Source organism: Oenanthe melanoleuca, chromosome 1A (genome assembly GCF_029582105.1).
Source record: "Oenanthe melanoleuca isolate GR-GAL-2019-014 chromosome 1A, OMel1.0, whole genome shotgun sequence".
NCBI classification, from domain to species: Eukaryota; Metazoa; Chordata; class Aves; order Passeriformes; family Muscicapidae; genus Oenanthe; species Oenanthe melanoleuca.
Window position 1 is genome coordinate 11207159 of NC_079334.1, and position 24445 is coordinate 11231603.

Below are 24445 nucleotides of genomic sequence, written 5' to 3' on the forward strand. Positions count from 1 at the left end.
GGGGCAGGTCCAAAATCCTCTATGCATCAGCTCAAATAACCTAAGAGGAATATATGAACAGCTGCTGCAGCTTGGAAAACTGCCTGATCTCAGACGAGGTAGTAAGCACGGATTGTTTCAGCTTAGGAAATGAAAAGGAAAGGAATAATGCCTGGGAGCTGCCTGTCAGGTCAGAGCTGCTGTCCCTTAACAGTGCTGAGAGCCCACACTAGCAGTGACACAGGAACACTGACAAGACTTAGAGAAGCAAGAAGGGCAATGCACACACATGCAGTAGGGCAACTGTGGAAGACATTTCTAAATCAAGGATTTCTAATATTACATAATTTGTTTTCATCACTTCCACCTCCTTCCCCCCACAAAAATTAAAATCTAACTTTTATATATTTAGGAGTTCTATCCACTAATTACAATGTCCAAAGAACTAATGTCCATCTATTCACAGGGATGGGTCAAGCTATGGGTTCTTTCCTTTATGAAATGAAACTCAACAAAAACATTCAGCATCTGACCTCTTCATTGTCTGATATCCACTGAGTCCATGCTGAACAAGTCTACAGCACTACTTTGCACTCCTGCCTTGGCATCTCAGTACCTCCTTGTACTGTGTGAGGTGTTCAGCAAGGAGTAGTAGAATAAAGAGGAAATTACACCTCTGAGATGGGACAAGATACAAAGCTAAGAGAGACAACCACTTTAAACAAACCCGAAACGGATTTAACAATTGGAGATTTCTTCCAACCACAGTACCCACAAGGAGATGATAATGAAATAACAGCCAGATGAATAGAAGACAGATGTCTTCTACAGTAGTCAACCAAACTAATGAGGTAGATCCTGCACCAATTTCTTATGTCAGAGACATTCTGAAAGTATTTTACTGGGAGGAAGGGAGAAAGGGATACAAACCTTCCCTCACTACCTGAGATTATTTAAGTTTTCCAACTTTGCAGGCAGTGCAGAGGCTGGGGGGAAAAAAAAAAAAAAAGTACCACCAATTCCTATTTCTGCTGCTCCAATCAGCTGCTATTCAGAAATTATCATTACTAGATGACATATTGTCTGTCTATAGTTGGAGGGAAAGGTGTTCTTTCAGTCAGCTTCTTCAAGCTTAGTCAGGAAAAAACAAATGAATTATTGGAGTTCTGAGATGCTGAATCACTCTGTTCTGTATAAGAATACCTCAAAATAAAAGCAATAGTAATTAAATAGACAAATGAACTTTGTTAAATTAAATAAATCCCTAGGAACGTATACAACTTCTAAGGATTTGTTTTCTTGAAACTAAAGGCATTATTTTTTGCTCATGTTTGAGCTTTCAGAAAATGAATAAAAACTACTGATGCTGTGTGACAACATCTGTCTCTTGTCCTAGCTTTCTTTACCAGTGCCACTGACTAATAAGGAGTTTCTCTTTATCAGTCATCCCTTCCTCAGTTATCGCTATAGGCTTCAGCCAAATCCTGTTGAATTCAGTGAAGTCCAGAGATCAGGTCAATAAAACACAATTGTCTTACAATCTCTGTGTCATGAAGAATGACATTTCTCCTTCAGCTGCAGAGTTTTCTTTAGCTTTTCAAGTAACTTTGGAGGGAGGAGAATTCCTCAAGTCTTCACCACAACATCATATAAACTGCTATCAGCAGGAAGAAACTATTTCATCAAAATCTACACAAATCAAAAACCTTGGAGTAATACCAAATTGGTAACTTAGTCCCACACTGAGCAGACTTCAGTAGTGATTTTCATTAAATTTTAAGTTCATTATCCTAGCCATGATTCAGGCCTTCTTTTGTGCATCAACCAACACAACAGCACAGCAGTATCTACAGAATTTTTCAGATAGCAGTTCACAATGAAAGTTTTATTAGGGGGAAAAAAGAAAGGGGTGAACTATTCAAAATCATACCCCAGTGCTATTAAACTTAAGAGTCCTACTACCAGTAACTCTGCAGTATTAATCATCCAGCAAGGGATTAAGGCAAGATCTTATTAATTATCTGTATAATAGAAGCACAAGCAGTTTCCACCACTCATCTGACTTCATTTTGCTAGGTGTTAACACTTTATGAAGCGGCAATCACATTAAACGACTTCAAGGTCACAGACAATATAGTGACAGAGCAGGGGCTAAACTAAAACTTCCTGTAACCTCCACAGAGTAACATTTACCAGAACCTACCCTCCCTGTCCAGGATAATGAGTAGAACCCGAACCTAACCTCCCTATCCAGGATAATAAGTAGATGCACCAGGCTGGAATATTTTACAAACATGTTGCAAGGCCAGTACAGAAGATACAAGAAATGTAAAGCATGATCTGTGAGCTGGCCTAGTTTTCTACAGAAAGGATGTCACAGATACCTTGCACACCAAACTGGGCATATATACCAAGTTCCCAGGAAAGCTGTGGTAAGCAAGGCTCAAGGACTGAATATATTATTGCCACGTTTGCATGTTTTGAGGACATAATTCTAAGAGGTAATTGAAACTGAAATGCCTTCTAGATTAGGCACATGGGACAAGCTTCCTTCCCCAACCCAGAGAGGTTTCATGCTTTGCTGCATGGTTAAACAAGTCCAGACTGTCTGTTAGCACTAGTGGTACAGCACAGACAAATCTGTAATGAAAGTTTGGCTTTGGAGGTTTGGCTTTCAGTGTTCTCAGTCTGAGAAAACTCATTACATGCGAGTGCCTCATTTTATTAAAACAATCAAACCTAAACAGCTCAGCCATGGTGTGCTCAAACACAGAGCTTGGCACAATATGATTGGGAGGCTGTAGGTGACAATGGCAGGGCCTCACACTGATAGCACAAGGCTCATTCAGACCTCCAGGCAACAGCTCTATGCTCCATGACAGCAAACCAGGCCGCTTCAATTGCCCCATGAATTTTTTCTAAAAAAGCAGAGATGGTGTCTCAGCAAAAGAACCTGAAGTTCAGGTTTCAAGTTTTCCTGAAATCCACTTTTTCTGTAATTAATCTATCTAGCCTGAAGGGACAGTTCTTGTAAAGAAAGTAGGTGTGAATCCTTAAAAGCTTTGGTTCTGATGTCATGCAGATCTGGCCAAAAGGTTTTTCGGAGTTTCATCAATGTTTTAATCACAGATCTGTTGGCACCACCACCAAAAAACACACCCTGCCCTCCTCATGTTCCCACAGCTGCTTGTTCTCACCAGGCTGCGCTTTGCACTAGCACAAACCATCCATTTCCACCCAGACCTGCTGCCCTGTCACATATTCACCCCAACATCTGTGCCAACCCACGAGGGAAGAAAGGGGAAGGGTGGAACAAGGTCTTTCAGGGTGCTACCACCTTACCTTAAGAGCTTCATCAAACTTTTTCCTCAGTGAAATAAGGGTGGTGCACTTTTATAATGCCTTTAAAGAATGGTTAAAAACTTGTAGAGAAGTAACCAACTTAAAGCTGGATATGAGCAAATACTCCTTCAGAGACACTGTTGGGGCAGGGAAGGATGGTATGACAGTTTTGTACAGCCATACTGTATACTTCAGGAATTGGCAGAGAACCTAGAACAAAGGCCCAGAACCCCTGCTAAAGTCACAATTTTCACATGCCTCACCATACTTTGGGGCAGGACTCTTCTTTACATCATGGTCAAAGATCCTCATCTCCTATGAGTAACAGGCAAAACAAGAGAAGACCAGTGACTAGTTGAACTTCCCAGCACAAATTACTTGTGCCTAGAAAAATCACTGTGTTTCAGGGTTTCTTAACAAGCCTCCAGCCAGAATAATTAACAACACTAATGAGACCTGAGGCTGAGAAATGGAGGGAAAGCAAGCAATGTACCTGGCATCATGAGCCTGGTCTGTTTGCACACTGCCTTTTCATTTTAGGCAGATGCTGTGGAACCCAGCAACAATGGGAAATCAGGCTAAGGTTATCCTTTCATCTGACACACAGTTAAAAAAATAAAAGTTAAAGTACTTTCCATTAGCAGTCTAAATCACTCCAAGTTTACGACTATTGCCACATAAATTATCAAATCCTCACCTTTTTCTTTTTTCCTCCACTGGAAGGACAAGATCAGATAGAATACTTCTGCTTTCTAAAACAAGGCTTATCATTTAGCTCCCATTTCAAGTGACTTGAACAAACACTTCACAGTCTTCTAGGGTGATGTTTTCCCAGTATCCTCACCCCAGCACCACTTTTAAGGTCTGTGGCTTCAAAGGTATGAAGGGTGAGGTAAAACTTGAGGTACAAATCTGAAGTAAAACTCAGTGTGACTGTGCAGGGCTGTCAACTTGGAACGGTGAGAAAGGGGCGGGCTGAGCACTAGAAAAGGCAAGTATGGTAAAATTTAGCCCTGCTTCACCAGCCTAAAGTGAGTGCTGCACTAAAAAGTGCACCATAAACTGCTCATCTGTCCACCGATGGCATTCCAGCCCCATGAACCACACCAACACCCAAAGCCTGAGTGGGAAATTCAGGAGCTAATTAGTTGGGTGCAAACTGCTAGGACATCAGTGAGTTAGAAATGAAAGACTTAGCTATGAAACCTGGCAAATAATACAGCCTTTGGTCACAGGATGTTACTGTTGTGCTTGCACAGTGGGTTAAGAAAGTGAATGTCCCAACTTTACATGTGGTACACGGACATACTTCCATTCACTTTTGTATGGAACGATAAAATTAACTTCCTTGTGTTTAACACTGGGAAAACAGCTTCAGCTGTCAGCATCCTTTGGGACTTTCTGCTTCTGTTTTAATGTGTTGGTAGCAAGTGTAATGTCTTTAGACATTGAGGCTCTGCAGCCAGCACGTGGGAGCAGCAAAGGAAGGTCCCCAGAAGTACCCCCCAGGCTGCTGCAGAGGGACAAGACCTCAGGAGAATTAGAGGTGAGCAAGCTGAGCTTCACAGGCATCACATCTCAGTCCTACCTGAAACCAGGCAACAATGTACCGTGTGAGAATAGGCTGTTGCAGGGGCTGTCTGCCTGCTGTAGGACATTCCAGATGGGGGTCTTTGTAAAGGACACACAAGCATCTGCAGGTTGAGCTTTTCCCTTTTTAGCCAGCTCCCTTATCTAGTTCTAACTGCACTAGCACAGGACAACCATCGTTGGAGAAACAGATCAACTTGCACTGAAGGAAAACATTTGGTGTACACAGTCCCACCAGAAGGTTCTGTCTGCTGCCTTGCTCATTTCTTAACAGCTATGGGTAGAAAAATGAAGTCCAGGCACTCGCTAAAAAACACTTTCTTCTCAATTTTCCCAGCTATTAGGAACTTGGAAAGGAGAGTCAAGGATTGAAAGGCAAAAAGATTGATCTATCAAATCAAGATAGTCACTCTATGCAGGTTTCAGGCACGCCAATGGAATAAATTAACTAAAGTACTGGAATTGTCCCTGTATTGTATAACACCTGTTCATCAGTCACAGTCATGTGCTTACATGTTTGTGCCATCTAAAGAAAGTTCCTCGCAAGGAACTGTGTTCACTTATCAGACATCAGAAGAGGTGTGCCTGACACGCACACAGGATTTGAATTATCTAAGAATCTAATTTCTTCCACCCTCTGTCATCCAAATCTTGGGAAAAACCTCGAGAAATAAAATAGGGCAAAGCACTTCATGCCAATAAATAGCATCACAGCCCAAGAGGAGAGTCAAGGATAGGAAAATCCCCAGGAATTTTCCCAAACAAAATTCATTTCATCGTCTGAAGAACATTCCTCTCATGAATTTCAGATGGTCAGGTTACCTCTGCTAAGGAAATATCACAACAAGAACAAGAAACAGAGCAGAAGGTCTGATTCACATGAGAGGTTTTCCTGTTATTTTTCCACTTGTCAAGGCATCTGTACAGAGTCAAGCACCAAATATGAAAGCCCTAAATTAAAATGGAAAAACACCGTAGTCCTGGTCAGCTCAAAAGTCTGTCTAAGCTAATACCACATTTCCAGCAACACCCAACAGGAAATGCTCAGGGTAAGAGCACAAGGAATAAACCTATCCCTTGCACACACCCACAGAAATCCACAGGTTAGGGGCTTTCTGAGCCAAGGACCACAGCTGCTCCCACTGCAGTGAGTGGTCCTGGATAGATCCATGTAGTATGAACTGTCTTCTGAAAACAATTGCCTGCTTGGCCCTATATTCCACCAGCTGGCAGCAAGTTTGGGAACCTCGCTGCATGTTGTATGAAAACAGACTTCCCACTCTTCAACACTGCCAGGTGCTTCCATCTGATCCTCCCATACAATGAGAAAGAACTCCTTCCCATTCACCTTCTCCCTGCCTTGCCTCTCACGACTAAAGCAAATGTTTACGATTTGCAGAGGAGTCTGCAATGGGCCTTGCTGCTCACCACAGCAAACTCTTCATCCTCACTTCCTAATTTCTTCACTTTCAAGCCCACCCTACTTCTTTGGTTCTTGTTTTCCTTCCTACAACTACCTCCAACCCCACAGCTTAGAATAGGTGTACAGGAATACAGATATCCTACCTACACATGCATGGAGAGCCTCCCCACGTTTCACCTCACAGCAGTGCCAAAGAATATCTTTAAATTTCTCTGTGTTTGGCTGTGAGGCTGGGTGGGCTGAGAGCAGCATAGCCTGGGAACTTTGCTAGAAATCAAGAGAGAAGCTCCAACCCTGAAGTGCAGGACTGCCCACCTGGGCTCTTATCACCACCAATATGTGGCTACAAAAACACGCAGGTGAGCAGTGTGTTGCAGCTTTGAAGACTATGGTAAGTTTCCTCAGAAAATCCACAGAAACAAATTCTGAATAAAAAAATGTCTATTTTTCAAGTATATGTATTTATTTTCAGAAGCATAGATACCAACTAAACTACTGGGGGGGTTTTTTGAGTATGTGATTTGATAAAAAGTATTTTGAGTACCAGTCAGTGAAAAGTGGCTCTGTTTCTCAGGTGATATATAGAAAGAAACCCAAAAATAGTACTTTCTCCATCCCCAAAAGCTATCATTCTAGCCAACTCTGCTAATTAAATTCATTAATTTATTTTGGGGTTTGCTGGTTTTTTCCTCTTTAGAAGAAAATTTAAATATGCATAGGCTCACTGTAATGCTTAAATTTAAATATGCTCTAAACCTCACTCCAGGCCAGCATTCAGCGTCCTCAGTAGGCAAATCATGGAAGGGGCTAACTCCATGTCTGCAATCCAAGGCTTTCACACCTTTCTCACTGCTGTGCCAACCATCTGCCAACAACCTGGGCCTACCTATGCTCATCTTTTAATTGAGGCTAAGAAAATGACAGAATTTCAGTTGCTATTTGGGGAAAGGCTTTTTCCTTTGCTTCAACAAAAAGGAGGTTGAAGCCTACAGAGCTGAACAAGCATTCTTTGTATGACACAGTGCTCAGTGATGGGAAACAGGGAATTATGAAACCCCAGTGCAGAAGGAAAGCAGACCTCTCTTCCATCAGGATTTAGGTTCACCTTATAACTCCACTTGTTGAAGTGATGGTGACATCAGCCTTCACCTCCCAGGGACATGCAGTAGGGCTGTGAGGTTCCCACCCCAAGCAGGAAGAGCCAACACAAGAGATGGGATCACCTGCCAAGCCAGCAGAGGGGGGACCCAGGCAGGCTGGGCAAAGGGCCTGAGGACACCACTTTGGTGAGGCACAGGGTTATTGTGCTGCAGCCCATGGGCACCAAGAGACTCCATGAAGCCACACTGCTCCCCGTCTGTGAAGCAGGGAAATCCTAGTTCCCTCCCTCACACGGAGCTGGTAGTGACAACACACACACTAAAACATGGAGCTGGCAGAGACTTTTGAGTATCTTAGAAAGCACACTGCAGGACAAGAGCTAAAACCTGGTTTTTTTGAGCCTTTCCAAGAACACTACTGCCCTAAGGGGTTTGGGTTCATTTGGAACCAACAGCATGTTCTGCAGCTATGATGGCTCCCCTTCTTGCTTTGGCTTTGCAAAGCCAAACCTGGACACCAAAGTGGAGGAATCTGTCTAACATCAGATAATCTTCTATTGCTGCAGCACTCTGTGACTGAAGATAGATCTCACCACTAAAGCATTAAATGAAAATACAGTATAGAGAGTAAGATGGACAGGAGAGAGATTCTGACTAGCACTGCATTCAAGGCATTATGTCTTGACATGTACAATTTTTCTAGGCCACTTCTTTTAAAAATTGAAGTTTTAACGGGTTTTAAATTTTTAAAAAATTGAAAAAACTGAAATTTTAAAAAAATTGGGATTTTTTTTCCTCATTTAATACAAACTAAGAAACATGAAGCTAGAGTATATTGGCAACCAGGTATAACTACAATAGCAGAAAATAATTTTAAAGATAAATCCCAAGCAGAACACTTAGTGCCAAGGCACATTCAAATGAGCGGGACCCACTATTCTACCTCTAGAACCTGAGCCTGTCAAAGAGCCAGCTTCTGGTAATAGATATGGAGAAAAGATTTTCTTCTTTCAGTTCCATCAATTAGTTCATTACAATAACTAGGTCACCCAAAGTTGGTAAACGCTTCAGGGCTGCAGAAACAGAAAGCTTGTTTCCTTCCTCCAGTCAACAAAAATTCAGGTGAGGATACAAAATCTACTAATAATAAATCAACATGACAGAAAACAATCAGTACAATTAAGAAAATGAAAATTCATGACCTTACGAAAAAAGCTTCTTATTTATTACATAATATTACTTCAAAATGTACCAGATACTTCCATTTAATGTACAATTTTAAACCTTTCTTTCTTCTTAAGAACTACTTTTAATGCTCAGGCTTTGATGCTGGACATTGCACTTGCAATTACATTTCACTGCAAAGCTGACCATAACAACATGTACAATTATTACCAAAAAAATCCATCATCCAACAAATAAAGCAATTTGTTATTTGCCAAAATAAAAACTTAACTAAATCTTTATAAGACTATCCAATTACTTAAATAGATTTTTGTGGACATTGTATAGATTAGCAGAGAGGAAAACTAAATATAGGCTAAAAGCCATTTGTAGCTGCACATCAATACATTTTAATGGCCATCCAACACTGTTAATCACTCTCTCTTTAGGAAAATACCTGAAAACTACACATGCAAAATAATACCAGAATTGATTTTGTATGGCCATTCTTCTGTCTGCCACTTAAAAAAAAAAAAAAAAATCACAGTCAAAGCATGATGGAAGGTCTCTACAAATGACAGCATTCCTTAGCAAGTGACACAGTTGAGTGAATGTTTGCAACATTTGGCCAGGCAGTGAAAGCAGCAACTCTGATGCCCATTGCTACAAGCTTCAGCTGGGACTCCATTTGTCACACACGTGAAAAGGAGTTAATGCTTTAGGAACACATTTCACATGGGTGATAATGGGAATTGGGAGACCTTTGGAAAAGCATGGGTAACCCACATTTGGCTCCCAGAAGCAACCAATTGTCTCTTCCCCAAAATTAGAAAACTTTTCCAAATCCTGACCTGTAATTCCAATCCTGTGTATTCCCTGAAAGTTTTCCCTTCTGTCATTTGAATCTGGGTAAACACAGAAGCAAACTTTGACTTCACAAGTCTCTGAGTCACAGACACTAACTCTTCCTTAGCTCTCTTCTCACTAACAATTAACTAGTCTTCTTGAAATCAAGACTGCTGGGGCTGAAACTTAGAAAAGAATCCAAAGAAGAGCACTTAAGACTGTCCTTCCAGGGTACAAAATTTTATATAGAAGCATCTCAATGCCTATACATCAGAGCAAGCCTGTGATCTTATCCCCAAAAGAAGTCTCTGTTTTGAAAAAGCTTAGTACACAGAAAAAACTACCTTTCCCCAGGGTAAATATAGGGAGGTTCCCCCACACACAGGCTGATAGTCTTAATATCTTCCTCATATTCATCAACCCAGGCTTTCTCTAAATTTATTTGCATTTTAGCCTCCACACCACCCCGAAGCAGTGAGCTCCATAACTCTACAGATGGAAGAAGTACTTGTTTTTATCTTTCTGGATAGTAATGTCATTGCCTGCTCTAGCTTTGAAGTATCAGGAGTTGTTCTCCTTACTACACTGCTGTGCAATTTTACAGTTTTCTATTATATCTCCCTCAGCAGTCTCCTTTCCAAGCCAAATGTCCTAGGCACTGCAGACTGTCTCCCTATAGAAGCTTCCCCAGGCAACTCCACTGCACATTTCTGTATGTTTTTCAGCAGTCAGAAAGGCATGCTGTAATCAGAACTGATGAACAGCACAGATTCAAACTGCAATATACAGATAATTTCTATTTTACTCCCTGTTGCTTTCCCACTATGGTTTTATTTGCTTATTTCACCCCCAATCAAAAACTGAGCTCAGCTTTCTCTTTCTTTCACTAACCAAACCATTTCCTAAAATATGATCCCAGGTGCCAGAACAGTTCTTTGTCTGTCAGCAAACAGTACTAAACATCTCAAAGAGACCTTGCTGTTTCTGTTAAGCAGAGAAGTTTTAAAAGTGCCTCACTCAAAACTACCAAGAAAAAAAACTCCCTACCCCTGCACTTTCTGCCCACTTCTCCAAGCCTGCAGCCACTCCCTGTCAACATGGTTCACTTGGCTGTGCTAATTGGCTCTGCATACACTATTAATTCACTCTCTTCTTACTTTGAGGTTGTAATTTGTCCCCATTGGGAGGTAATAGAAGCCAGCACACGGTCAGTCACGGATGCCTCTGATGACTCAGCTGCTGTGAGGTAGTTTGCTAGGACACAATCTCCAGTGTGTTTGAGCCCAGTGTTTGCTGTGCAGTGGGTATATGCATCTCAAGCCACAAGTCATGAAACATTTTACATCCGTAGCTTCTCCTAGAAGCTGCTCCTACAGTCTTCCCTGAGTCCTGTTCCAGAGAGCACATTTGCTCAAGCCATAAGACAGTGACACAACATTCAGTCTGCCAACTGAGAGGCGAATTTATAACCATCAACACTCCTGTTCCTGCAACTTGGTGCCCTTCCTGGAACCCCTGGCAGCACTGAGTGCATCCTCATCCCTCTGTGAAAGCAGTCCAGCCCTTGCCTCCAGGGAGATGGTGCATCTGCCACTCAGGTGTGCATCCAGCATAGCACAGGCAACCATGCCAGTTGGACATCCAACACCTACAAGTGTCCCCACCAGGCTGCCCAACACAGCAGTAGTGCTCTGAACTGCAGGGAGCTGCTCCCATGGAACTGGAGTGACACTGCTGGGACCAGAGCCACTACAGAAGGGCAGTGGCACAGGTGACAAGGGCCCATCTGCACTTCCTGCTTTGCTCTGCAGGCAGTCTTTCACAGTGGTGCCCACTGGAAACATCCAAGCAGCTTCTCAAAGACGTGGCAAGTTGGAGGATCCATCTACTGAGGAATGTTTTTTCCAGTAGCCTCCAGTGACAAGTGGAACCAAAAGCCTCAGCCCAGAATGTGAAGTTCCTCACACATTACCAGCTCAAAGCTCAACTTCGACCAGGTCAGAAAACACCTGGCTTTGCCTGTGTTTTAAAGCATAAGGCAGGTAGGAAGATGAGAACAAGCCATTCAAGAGGGGACATGGTAAAACAACCATCTCCAGTCCTAATCCTTCAGAAGGAAAAAAGATTAGTTATGTCACAGAGACGGGAAATCACAAAAAAGACCTTACAGAAAGTCAAGAAAGGGCTCTCCAGTATTGCTAGAAATGCTGGGATCACTGCGTTTGACCTCCATCAGCAAAGCTTTATGGGACTCCAACAATGATGGAAACTACCTTATGTGAAATCCTTTTAACAAAAAAACGAGGAAAATAAATGGGAAATGTGGCTTGCAGCTACAGAATGCCTCGTTGTAGCCCTACTATCTGGATAAATCCATCTCTGAATTTTAGTACTGCTATCTCTGGAACTTTCATTAAACTATTTACCGAGTAGAGCTCCAAGCTCATAGATCTCCACAGAATCTCAGACCATGTAGAAAACATTACTAGTTTCTGTTAATACACGTTTTGGAGGATCCCACTGAAGACAAAATGAAAAAAATCACTTCAGCTATATTCAGTTGCAATTCGAACCATATAAAGAATCTCACTCTCTGCTTCATTTCATCAGTTTTAAGGATAGTCCTTAGCCCTTGCCAGTTGGTTTTCTCCAGAATGAACTCCCAAAACAAATAACTTACAATTTCTTGATCAGGCTCTACTTGACCTGGCTAGAAAAAGCCCAAAACAAAACCTGCAACAAAAGAAAACATACAAACGAAAAATCCCAAGAAATCATTCGTTGCTCCTGTTCATAATCAGATATCATTTTACTTTAAAATTAAACATCCAAACTCTGGATTTGATACTGGGCAGCTGCTAATGGTTAAATATGTGAAATCCAGCTGTCACATCCAAAGTACTTTTGTGCAGTTGTATTACACAGAGTTCTTGCAGTTACACCCAATGCTACTCTTGGCAATACGCACATCTTTAAAATTATTCACAGTACTATGTATTTCTATGTGCATACATTCCACAGAACACTAACATACACTGCAGTGAGAATCTCCTTCATACCCTTTTTCTCTCCAGACTGTCTTAACCAAGACAGTCTTTGCAAACTATAGAGGAACAACACAGAAGCAAAGACACTGCATTAACAAGGAATAACCTTTGGAAATTCATTTAGATTAAGAATCACTTATAGCTTTCCTTAATTGCTACACCCAGGTAACTTTAGAGCTCTGCAGCATTACAGCAGATGATACAAGTTATCAGGGAAAACCTTAACCCTATTCAAAATTCTTTATCTACCAGTGGTCCAGGATATTCCATAAACAAGTTTAGTTTGTCTGGAGTTTTCTGCATTTATTTTCCTGCCAGCAGTGGCATTTTTGGGGGAAAAAAAAAAAAAAAAAACCCAAAAAAACAAAAGCACTCACTAAAATCTAGGCTTGAATCCCACATGTTACTAAAGAAGTAGATGAAGAGTGTAGTTCTCTTTGCTTAAATAAAACACTGCCTGAAGACAACTCAGCAACATCAGAACCAGTACGGTCTAAATTTGACATGGGTTGTAGACCTAAAAACCCCACACTAGCAGGAATCAATATGCACAACTCCACTGTTAAAACCACAGAAGCTTTGGTGACCTGTCTGCTCCTCTTTGCTCAGGCTGAACCTGAGCACATACCTGGATTTGGTTTGGTTGCTTTAGGATTGCCTAGAGGAACATCCCACCCATGGGCTGTTCCAAGCAGCCTCCTTCCCTTGGGAGGCACAGGGACATACTGCAACTTAAATATTTATTGTTGTGGCAATGCTAGCAGTTCATCATCATCCACTGTCCTCACCAGGGAGTCCTCCCTTGCCAGGGAAAGAGTAACACCTGGAACAACTCTGTATGCAGCCTGCTCTGCATCCAGCTTCAGGGAGCCCTGGGAAGGGTGGTGGTCAGAGCTCTGGCAGCCATCCCTGCCAGGTGCTCCTGCCCTGGGCCAGGAACAGGATTGTGGCAGCAACACGTGCTAGCCTCTCCCAAAGCCACCTTCCATGTAGGCTGCAGGCACAGAAACACCACCCTGCCCACGTGTGGCTGATCCAGACATCAGGGCACGCTGCAGCTGCAAGATCTTGCTCTGACGGCTCAGCAGAGGTAGGTGGCCCACACCAAAAAAGCAGCCAAACAACCACCACCACCACACCCCTACCCCCAAAACACTGTGTAAACTAAAAAGCCAGGTATAAATCAGATCATCGATTTCTGTAATAAACACAGTTTACAAGTACTTAACCCCGCATAGGTACATTTATTATTATTTTATGCTTGTTTCACAGATAGGGAAAGCAAATGCCAAGGTGATAATTTTCAGAAGCACTGGCTTTTGAGTTGTTGGTACTCCAGGAATGCCCAGCTGAAGGCAATGAACTACAAAGTACTCCAAAACGAACATATGAGAAAAAACAAAAAAAAAAACAAAAAAAAAAACCAACACCACAACAACAACAAATTACCAATTTTTGGACCATAGGTCAAAACTGTATTACTGGCCAAAAACACCAGTTACCTTAGCTCTCTCCCTTTCCTGCAGCAAGCAAGTTATTAGGAGAGCTTTTGTCAGAAAAATTCAGAAAACAAGCACTCAAGGACCCAAAAGGCAAAAAGATTGCTTCTGTGTCACTGTACAAGACTTCATCTGCCTCTTATCATTTCTACCAGTAGAGCACCGTTTAGTCACCTGCCTCCAAAAGGCACTTTGGGATGCATGCTGCAATATGCATATAAATTATCATTAAAGTATACTCTTTCACTGGGGCATTTCAGATTCAAGATGCTGTTTTAATGGGTTGCCTCCCAGGAAACTGACTTCACCTGTAATGACACAGTGAATGCTAATGACCAGTGTTTAATTGGGGCAGTGCTAGTAAAATTTTGCTTCAGAGGGATTCAATTTACTTGGTGCCAAGGAGTTAAGTGATTAATCAGGTGTTAAATAGTATGCACTTCCAAACACTTGTCTTCTACCATTCAATTCTACACCACTGAACTTAATGATAGCTTTGTCACTGACACTAAGAGAAGAAGGATCCTCCTCCTAGTACGCAAGTAAACATTAAGGAACATGCTCTGCACTAACAAATACTCAGGCTTAGCTGGGGGCAACAGGATTCTGGCCATGTGATGCTGAACAGTCCCTCAGCATGGGAAGCCTTCAGTGAGAGATGGTCGTTTGCAGAAACGGCACAAATTATCAGAAGACATAACCCACCATCTAAAAATTAAGTCAATCAGGAGAAGCCAGTTTAGATTGAAAACTCAAACACTACACTGATCCCTTGCCTTTCAGCTTTTTCTTTCCTCTGCCTTTTTTTAAACTATTACAAAGTACATCCTCCAATCCAAAATTGAGCATTCTGTGAAGTCCTCAGCTACATGATCCTGTGCTGAAGGACTCCTGCAGCCACCCCATTGAGCTCAATACAAGAGAGGGCACCTATATCCACTAGCATGCACCTATATAAAATCTGCACTGAAACCAGTTGTGAAACCTGACTTGCAGTGAGGTTCTGTGCCTTCAGTGCTACCCACAGAAAGCACTCTCAGCTCAAGCATCAGCCAGGTGCACACAAGGGACCCTGGCCTCAGAGAGGTCCTGGTCTGCAAGACCTGAAGAAGCTGATCAGTCCCCACATCCCCAGCTTAATTTCCCACACAACTCCACACTTGTGCCAGCACAATTGTATGGTCGTATGGTAAGTCAGACTAAGCAACTGAAAGTGTCATATTAATAAAAAATAAAACAAACAAATTGTGCCCTTCAGGAGCACTCCACTTGCCTGCTGTATTTTGAATCTCCGTATGATACCACAGTGATATTCTCAAGGTATATTCATTTCAGGCAAAAGAACAAGGAGATCCTGACAATCAGAAAGCCCCAGGCAAGGCTTTAAACAGAACTTATCACCACATAGACCTCAATCAATCACAAAAATCATCATCCGTGTCTAAACTGCTAGTCCTGTCTCTCTTGGAGCTTTTGCTCCTGTACACGTCTTTGCCAAGATGTTTACACTCCCCTGGTGCCTCAACTCTCCCATCTGTGGGAGGAGAGGTGAGGCCTTAAGGATCACTTGCCAATACTGTAATGAGTGCCAACATCGTGGCAGCATTTACAATAATATAATCATCTAACTACTGTGGCTCAGGATCAGAGGAACAGGTTTACTACCAACACAGATATTCCATCTATGAAAAAAGAGTCTCACTACGACAACCACATCAGAGCCCCTTCCCAGCTGACCTTGGAGTCAAAGCCCTCAAGCCCTCTCAGACTGGAGTTCACCACAACCTCACAGCCTCCCAGTCCATGCAGAGAGTATGCTGACGGCCTAAGCTGTAGCAAACACTGAGGCCCCAACCTTCAAGCTCATCTCTCACCCCAGAGGATTTATTTTCTGAACCCCAAGATGAGTTCTCTGCAGCTTTAGACCCTACACACGCACCTAACCTCCCTGCCACAATTGCACAGTGGGACTGCTTGCCATCAGCCAGGCATGCACACACTCAGGTGCTGGCAAGGTCTGGCTATCAGCAGATATTTTCATCTCTGAGGAATCAGCCAGCACATACTTGCTGCAAAGCAAGGACATATCAATACACAGGCACACACACTGATAACTACTTAACACAAACCAAGATATTGCTGCAAGCTTATACTGATTACCAGTAATAAAATATAAACCAAAACTTCACCTACTCAAAGTTCTCCCAAAACTTATTAGAGCGCTTCTCTAACACGATGAGATAAGAAGACTGTGCACTGAACAGCTCGGGCAGAAACAAAGCACCAGCCTTCATCCTCTCTGCTGAAGCTTTCCACAATCATCACCCCAGGTGCTGTGATACTTACTGCCTGCAACCTTGTCCCAAATTGGAGGGGGAAAGGGAAGAACAACAACAAAACAAGAAAAGAAGAAAATATGCCCACCAGCACCACTACTTCCCACTGCTCACAGGCTCCTAGTAAAATTTTGTGACACCCGCACAGAGCAACACTTGCCTACTTTTCAGAACAAGGCAGTGAAGTTGGGGTACTCTGCGTAGCTTTTTGCTCTGCCTCAGTATCACATTCCATGCCATGAGCCAGACTGGAAGAAACTATCAGTTGCACTCACATAATCAACTACCATTTAAACAGCTCCTCTTAAATTCAGCTGCTGAAAGCAATCACCTTTATCACCTGGCTAAAAGAAGTATCCAAAAACCAATGATAGTTAGTAAAGCTACCCAGAACGGTTAGACTGATGAACAAATGCTTCTGTCTGAAAAGTTTTAATTTTAAAATTTGAAACTAATAAAATAGCCAGCAGTTTCTACAAGTAAACAAACAGTACATTAAAGATTAAGTTCATATTGTGATGCCTAGAATCAGTCACTTCTTAAAAAAAAAAACAGTTTTCCAGTAACTGTTGAAATGTAATGAAAATGTAGCATTTATTCTTTTTGAGACTGAAGGAAAAGTTTTTATCTCTCCAGCTAGGAAGCTGCTTACTTACAGTACGATTCCGTAACATACCTTAGGGACACTGGGTAAGGAGCAGTTTTACAGTTCCTGAAATCAACAGGATGGTTGTTGATTTCAGTAAGAGCAGAAGTAAGCCTCCTATTTTCAAAATGACACATGCTGAAAACAAGGAAATACAGCTCATATGACACCACTTTTTCGTGACATTAGTGTTCTTTGGTCCAGAGAACACATCCCACCTTTCCACAGGGTTTACCAGAAAAAGACAGCAGCTATATCTCTTTTTATATATCTTTAGGGAACCAATGAGTTAATAGAACACATTTTGCCTGCATTAGCATTTCACCATACAGTAACACACATACAATACCCTGCTATCCAGTTTGCCTGTCTGTGTTACGAAAAGTTAAACTAGACTCTAAGCCACGAGACTTCACGGGACACGGGCCTGATTGCATTTAACTCAGCGAGAGAAAATACACCCAGAAGTTTTCAAATTGTGTCCCCACCATATAGAATGCAAGACTCCCCCGTACACACACGGGACCGGCAAACAAAAGAGCATCACGCTGAATAAGTGTTTATTTCAGGCTCTTCCCCTTAGAGAGAGTTTGGAAGTCACCTCTTTCTTCCAGGCAGGGAAAGACAGCCACTAAAGATCTCTTACTCGGGCACAGTTAGTCACAAGCAGAAGGGAGATTCCCGGCTTGCAACAAGACAAAGCGACTCCTAAATAAAATGCAAAACCGGGGAGTGAGGGAAGGACAGACGAAAGCAGTGGGCTGCTAGATAGGAAGGGTCTGGACAAAAAAGGAAACTCAATTTTGTTTCCATTGTCTCAGCTTCATGCCGCCTCCACTTAAAAAGATAAACTTCCCGGAGTAAGCCCTTCTTCAGCAGGCCAAGGCACGGGGAAACACATCCCCCAGCCCCGTCGGGAGCGGGGCCGGGTTGGCAGCCCTGGCTCTCCTACCTGCACCGGCAAGTGATGCCAGGAATTGCAACCACTGAAATAAACAGTAGTAAAATGGATAATATAGGGGAGAAAAATAAAATTTAAAGGCAAAAAAAAAAAAAAAAAAAAAAAAAAAAAAAAAGCCTCACAATCCACTGTTGGTGAAAGCAGCAGCGGCTCTATCTCCCCGACGGCAGGAAACTTTCTACGAAGTTGCTAGCGGGGACGGCGGGCAGCCAAGCCCGCGGGAGGCCGGCCCGGGCTCCGGGGCTCCCTTAAAGCTCCGTGCCGTGGAGAGCCACGCCAGCAGAGCCGGGCCCGCCGCCGTGTCCCCGGGCAGCGCAGGGCGCTGACAGCCCGCGGCACCGCGTCCTCGCCCCGGCCGGAGCGGCGCGGGCAGCCCCGCGAACGGGGGCACCGAGCCCCCGGCCGCCCTTCGCCCGCCCGGGCGGAAAACAACAGAGGGAAAAGCAGCTATTTCCACCAAAATCACCCTGGGCAAAACACGGCGATCCCACCGGCCCGGGGCGCTGACAGGGGCCGGGCGGACAGAGGGACAGGGCTTTACCTTGATGCAACACTGAGCAGGAGCCTCGGACATCTCTCTGGAGGGACTCGGCGGAGCCCGGCGGGGCAGGCGCGGGCAGGCAGACGGGAAGTTCTCGGGCTTTCCCCACTTTCCGCTCCTCTCCCGGCGCGGCGGCGCGGCCCGACCCGGCCCGGCCCGGCCCCTCAAGGGGAAGTGGCGGCTGGGGGCGGGCGCGGCGCGGCCGGGGTGGCGCGGAGGGGTCCGGCCGCGGGGCCGGGGCCGGGGCCGCTCCTCGCTGCTGCTGCTGCTGCCGCCGCCGCTCCCCGCGGGCGCGCGCAGCCGCCCGCGCCCCCCCCTCCCCGCGCGTGTGCCCTGCGCGTGCTCGCGGCTCCGCGTGAGAGGCGATGCGCGCTCGCGGGAAGAGGGAGAGGGCGCGGGAAGGGAAGTGGGGGGTGGGGGGCGCGGCCCCGGTCCCCGCCGGTGTTTTCCTTCCTGGAAAAGAGAGAAACCGAAAGGCGGCAGCGGGGGCGGGGCCGGGCCGCGCCGGGCGCTACGCCCCGCGCCGCGCCGCGCCGCCGCTCATTGATCCGGAGTTTCGGGGCCGAAACTGACGTGGGTTCCCGGCACCCGCCCCGCCCCTTAAAGGGCCCGCGCCGGCAGCAGCGGCCGCCGCCGGCCCAGCACCTCTGGCCAGCGGCGGAGCGGGCGTGCAGCTCCCTCTGGCCGGAGCCCCGGGTGCCGCTGCGGGCCGGCCGGCGCTGGGGGCAGACGGGAAGGGCGCGGCCGGGCCGTGTCGCCGTAGCCAAGCCGGTGCCGCTTGACACCGCGCGGGCCCTTTAAGCGCCGAGCGGCGGTCCCGGGACGGGCCCCGGCAGCGCGGCGAGCTTTGTTCCGCCGCCGCTCGGGCAGCCCGGCGCGGGGAGCGCGGCTCGGCCACCGCGGGCTCGGCTCGGCCCGTCCCGGTGCCCGTATGCAGAGCTCGGCCCGGTGCCCGTGTCCAGAGCCCGTCCCGGTGCCCGTATGCAGAGCCCGTCCCGGTGCCCGTGTCCAGAGCCCGTCCCGGTGCCCGTGTGCAGAGCCCGTCCCGGTGCCCGTGTGCAGAGCCCGTTCCGGTGCCCGTGTGCAGAGCCCGGCCTGGCCGCGCGTTCGGAGCCCGGCGCGGGCGCTCCAGCGCGGGGCTCGGGGATGTGTTGGTATCGCCCGGCGCGGGCGGACACAGACCCCCTGCCTTGTGAGTGATTTACATCCGCGATGGTCTCCGCGCCGCTTTCTGTCCGGCTCCTGGACAGTACAGCCCCAGCCCTCGTGATGGGAGTGAAAAGAGCAGGGGGAAAGTGAAAGACACCTCGGCCATCTCTTCGTCCAAATCTCTCTGTGATTTTACGGGCAGTTTTTGGTGTCCTGACTGATTTTTAGATGCACCCACTTTATTGCGAGGCCTGAAGGTGCCTGGGAGCAGAGCACCGCTTTGTACCCGCGGGACTGCGAGGCAGAGCTGCCTCTGGAGTCTGCTGGAAGGATGCTGTGCACCGGGATAGGGTAGGCTCCTGTAAGGGATTTGGTGCTACCGAAAATGGCAAACGAGAGGGAATCCCACCGCGGTGCTTTCAAAGTTTAGCTCACGTTTCGTGGTGCATGCCTTAAGCGTGGTGTGCTGGCATCAGACGCAGAGCTGGTTCACCTTCATGGCCAAGAGACCAGATTGTTGTAAGCATCCCTTGGCTCATTTTGCAAACCAGGACCCACTCTTTTGCAACCTCTTACAGCTTCATTTGGCTTTAAACTAAATGAGGGAGAGGGAGGGAAGGTACTATCCCCTCCCAGCCTAGCAACAAATGACCCTTTTTAAATATAGGACCAACTCAACAATGAAGGATTCATATTTACTGTCTTCCCTCAGCACAGCTGAACTGCTGAAGTAGAGTTGTTGTTCTTCAGAGTCATGGAATCATCACAGTTGGAAGAGTCTTTTGAGAACAGCTAGTCCAACTGCAAATCCAGCACTACTGTATCCCCTAAATCACTAAACTATATCACTTGGTGTCAGATCCAAATGCCTTTTAAGCTCATCCAGGGATGGTGACTCCACCACCTCCCTGAGCAGCCCCTTCCAATGCTAGACATCCCCATACAGTGATTTTTTTTTTTTCTCATATCCAGTTTTAAAATCCTGTGTCTCAGCTTGACACCCTCTCATTTTCTCTCATTTTCTCACTGCAGGCATGGCAGAAGAGACTGGCCCCCTCCTCCCTCCACCCTCCTGTCAGGGAGTTGTAGAGAGCAATGATGTCTCTCCAGAGCCTCCTCAAGACTAAACAATCCCATTGGGCATTGCCCATGTCACAGCACCTCAATGTCCTTTTTAATGTGAGGGGTCCAAAACTGAATGCCAAATACAGGTCATTGCCTCTCTCTCCCCTCTTATCCTCTCTGTTTCACCACTATGATATTTTACCTCTACCTACATGATTACCATTGACTTTCCCCAAGAGATGGGTTATTATTCTCTCTCTCATGGCAAGTTGGACATTTTTGAGATTCCTTATATCACATATAGAAATTTGAGGTGGAAAAGATTTGTTAGGTCATCTACCCTGCTTCCCTAATGGTAGAGGATTTACAGCATTTGTGTGATTTTGTTTTAAATGCCTCAGGTAATGGGGCTTGCACCTCTTTATTTTTGAGTCCAGAAAGTCCCATGGCCAGGAAGATATTTGGCCTATATTTTCATTTATCCAATTTCACCCAATTACTTCTGGTTATACCCACATTGCGTACTCCACTAAACAGTTTTTCTCCTCAGCAGCTGTTTGTGTTTTATGCACAGGTATCACTTATTTTCCTAGTTATTACCATCCTTTCTTTTTATCTCCTTTCATTAATTAGTCCCTGCAGCCATTTTATCACTTATGTCATTGGTCTTCTTGGATACCCATTGCTGGTCATCATTTTCTCATGAATGGATACCTACATGGTGTCCCATCACACTTTCATTTGTCTCCAAGCTGCCTCAAAGGCTTGTACAGAATCTTTCATCTGAGATGGCTCTGAATCAGATCTGGTCCCGTGTGTCCTGTGTTCCCTCTTGCAGTGCCATTGCAATCTGGTTTTCTCCACAGACATTCTGGTGAAGATGTGTGTCCCAAGTTTCATTTTTCTGCCTAGAGTTTCAACATCTGTTCCTTCTGGGATCACTGATAGCTGCTTTTCCTTGCACTTTGATTAATGGCCTTTATAAATACAGGCCTTGATCCATCCCCTCGAACCTCTCAACCAGTATGGATGGTTGCAAGTATCTGTCCAAGACCACAACCTGGTTTAGAGCTATTCTCTTCCAGCTGGTTCTGGTTTTTTTCAATACTGCACTAAATGTGAATTTAATGTATGGAAACTAGAAAAGGTAATGAAAGAAATGGTGAATGTGTAGAGAAGGCCACAGGCACACCTCTTCAGCCACGAGTCAATCCCACTGAAGCTGCTGTAAAGAAAGCCAGGAAGGAAATGTGGCTGGACAAAACACACCCCACCCCACCCTGCAGTGCACCCTTGCCAATAGAAGCAGGTATGCCTGAACCTGGCTAGGTGCTACATGCTGTGACTGGAGAACACCTTTGAACCCTTTGAACGAGGAGGGCCAAACCCTGTGTCATGTGTTAGCTTTTCTGCTTGGTTCTGCCCTTGTTTCTCTGCCCTGATTTCTTCCAGCTCCTCTCATTAGCTACGTCTCTTGAGACCTCAGACTTTAAGGTCCTGCCTGCTGCTCTGGGCAGGAGAAGAAAAATGCTAGCAAATCTCCTGGTGTGCAGGACGGTCCATGGTTGCAGAACAGTTGTTCTGGAAAAGTAAGGAGGAAGCTGCTCCAGCTGCCAGCTCCCCTTTAGATCTGCGCCACGTGGAGATTGCACAGAGCAGAAAGGAAGTCCATTAGCTTGTATTTAATCTTGAACAGGCTCCCAGTGAGTTTCTTTCCTTCTCACCTAGAGGCTACTGCTTAGCTTATCTCCAGGGAGGACCCATTAGTTAAAAGCAGGATTTATTATCTGGCAGAGCCACCTGTTATCAACACTCCAGCCAGAATTCCCCAAACTTTTTGTTCAGATAGATGTCAACACTAATACAGGCAGAAGGTGCCATGGCCTATGAAGTCAGGCCAAGCTTCCACCTTGCTTAGGGCTCTCCCAGAAAGGAAAGGTGGGTGGTGTGTTGAGGAACAGCAGCAGGATGAGAAAACAACAGACTGAAGTATGTTTTTCACATAGAGGTCTGAAAAATTTGGCTCTAGATTAGATTTGTTTTGTATTTTCTGGCCTAAAGTTTGCCCCTGAAAACAGAGCAAACCCTGAAGTAAAGGTGTCAAACCACCTGTTCATTGGGACTTACAAATTTCCACAGCAGTGCATCTGCCAGCAGCTTCCACTGATTCTCTGTCACCTGGGCCTCTTTCACAGCCATAGGACTACCAGGATCTTCTTATTTGCACTTGCTCAGCAGCTAGGCTAGGGGCTTTTTTATATGTTCCAGAAGGATGTTGAAGCCTTTTTCCCAAAGGAGTTAGACACTTGGCTACCTACATCCAGCTGAAAGCCAAGGTTTTCATCCCTTCTTTTGTGTACTGTTTTTCTGGTTTCAGCAGTGTACAGCAATGCCTCAGATGTTTGCAATAATCATTGACTTTTATTAAAGAGACTTTGTTCATGGTAGTATTTTTCCTTTCCTCTTTTTATTTTCAAATCAGTCATTACTTCCCAGTACCCAGTTATCATTAACTCATTCTACTGCTTCTCCTCTGTTATCTTTTTCTTCCCTTTATCTTTCCCCAGCACAACTTAACTGACTCATTTAGTGCTCACTTGTTTGCCTCACTTGTATTACTAGTTTTATTTTTGTCTTCCAGTGTTTGAGCAGATTTAAATGTGACTTAATGGGTCTGCTGACATTACTGGGCCCCAACAGAGATGACTTGTCCAAACTGAGGGTCAGAATCAAGCTCTTGAGCAACAAAGCACAGTAGGAGACAGTAAACTCACAGAGCATGCAAAGACATGCTCATGTTAGAACACAACTGATTTTTTAGCCTTGAGGGCTAAAGGGAAATCCATGTGGGCTTATACACAGAGGTGCTGTGGAAGTGATTCCCACTGCACATTTAGCACTGTGATTCCTTTCCCTCTTACCAAATCGGTTTCTGAAATCAAATTGTGTTTTATAGCCCTAATGTGCATCAGTCATGCTGCTTCTCATCATTAGCAGTAAGACTAGCTTTCATGTTATCAGGCAAATACTTTTTCCACGATTCAAACAGGTTTCTTGTGGTAGAAGTCCCAAATCCTTGACTTTTAAGGGACAGTTATGAAATCCAGTCTGCAGTGTTAGAGTGAGAAATGCTATATCCATTTTATTTTCATTCTTGCAAATAGGTTCATCTAAGATTCTAGTCTTACTTGAGATTCCACAGTCTGGCTCTATGAATAGGATTTGCACCAGTATAATGATTTTGATTAAAAGTTTGTTTTGATTTGATTTGGTTTTAAGTCAAAATATCATTATTTTTGCATTCCCAAAAGCTGCAGGCATTTTGATATAAAGATACTTGAATAGTTATCTTAGGCACTCACATAGCTTTCCCATTTCAGAAACCCACAACAGCCAAACTAGAAATGCAAAAATCTTGGTATGACAGCTATTCATCCAGCAGCAAATATATGTAAAAGGAAATAATGCTGAACATCATTCTTGATGGTCTAAGCCATGTCATCCTCACACATTGTCACATACTGTATTATTTTGAATCATCTAGTGTATTGCTTCTGTAAATAGGAGAAAAAGTTTTCTATTGCTCCAAGTGTGACTGTTGTGCTCGAGAAAGGGAAAGGGAAATTGAGAATTGTGCTGTTGTTCAAAGCAGCCCAGCATTTTCTGAGAGATAAGTTTATAGTCATGTTTGAGAGGTGGACTCCATTGCACAAGTCACTGCTTAAACATGTGCTGACAATGCTGCTCCTGGCACATA

General features: G+C 44.8%; 1 protein-coding gene across 3 annotated transcripts in view; it reads right to left on the minus strand.

The window, feature by feature from the left end:
* The window catches only part of ETV6 (ETS variant transcription factor 6), a 126830-nt gene extending 107870 nt beyond the window's left edge, over nucleotides 1–18960 (minus strand). The window contains exon 1 of one of the 3 annotated variants that reach the window (XM_056515783.1): nucleotides 18475–18960. Coding sequence is in view for 2 of the 3 variants with exons in the window: in XM_056515774.1 (XP_056371749.1) it covers nucleotides 18475–18507 (33 nt within the window). In the remaining variant the exon portion in view is untranslated. The remainder of the gene's footprint in view (nucleotides 1–18474) is intronic. The other 2 variants (XM_056515774.1, XM_056515778.1) reach the window with 2 other exon arrangements.
* Between the last annotated feature and the right edge of the window lie 5485 nt (nucleotides 18961–24445).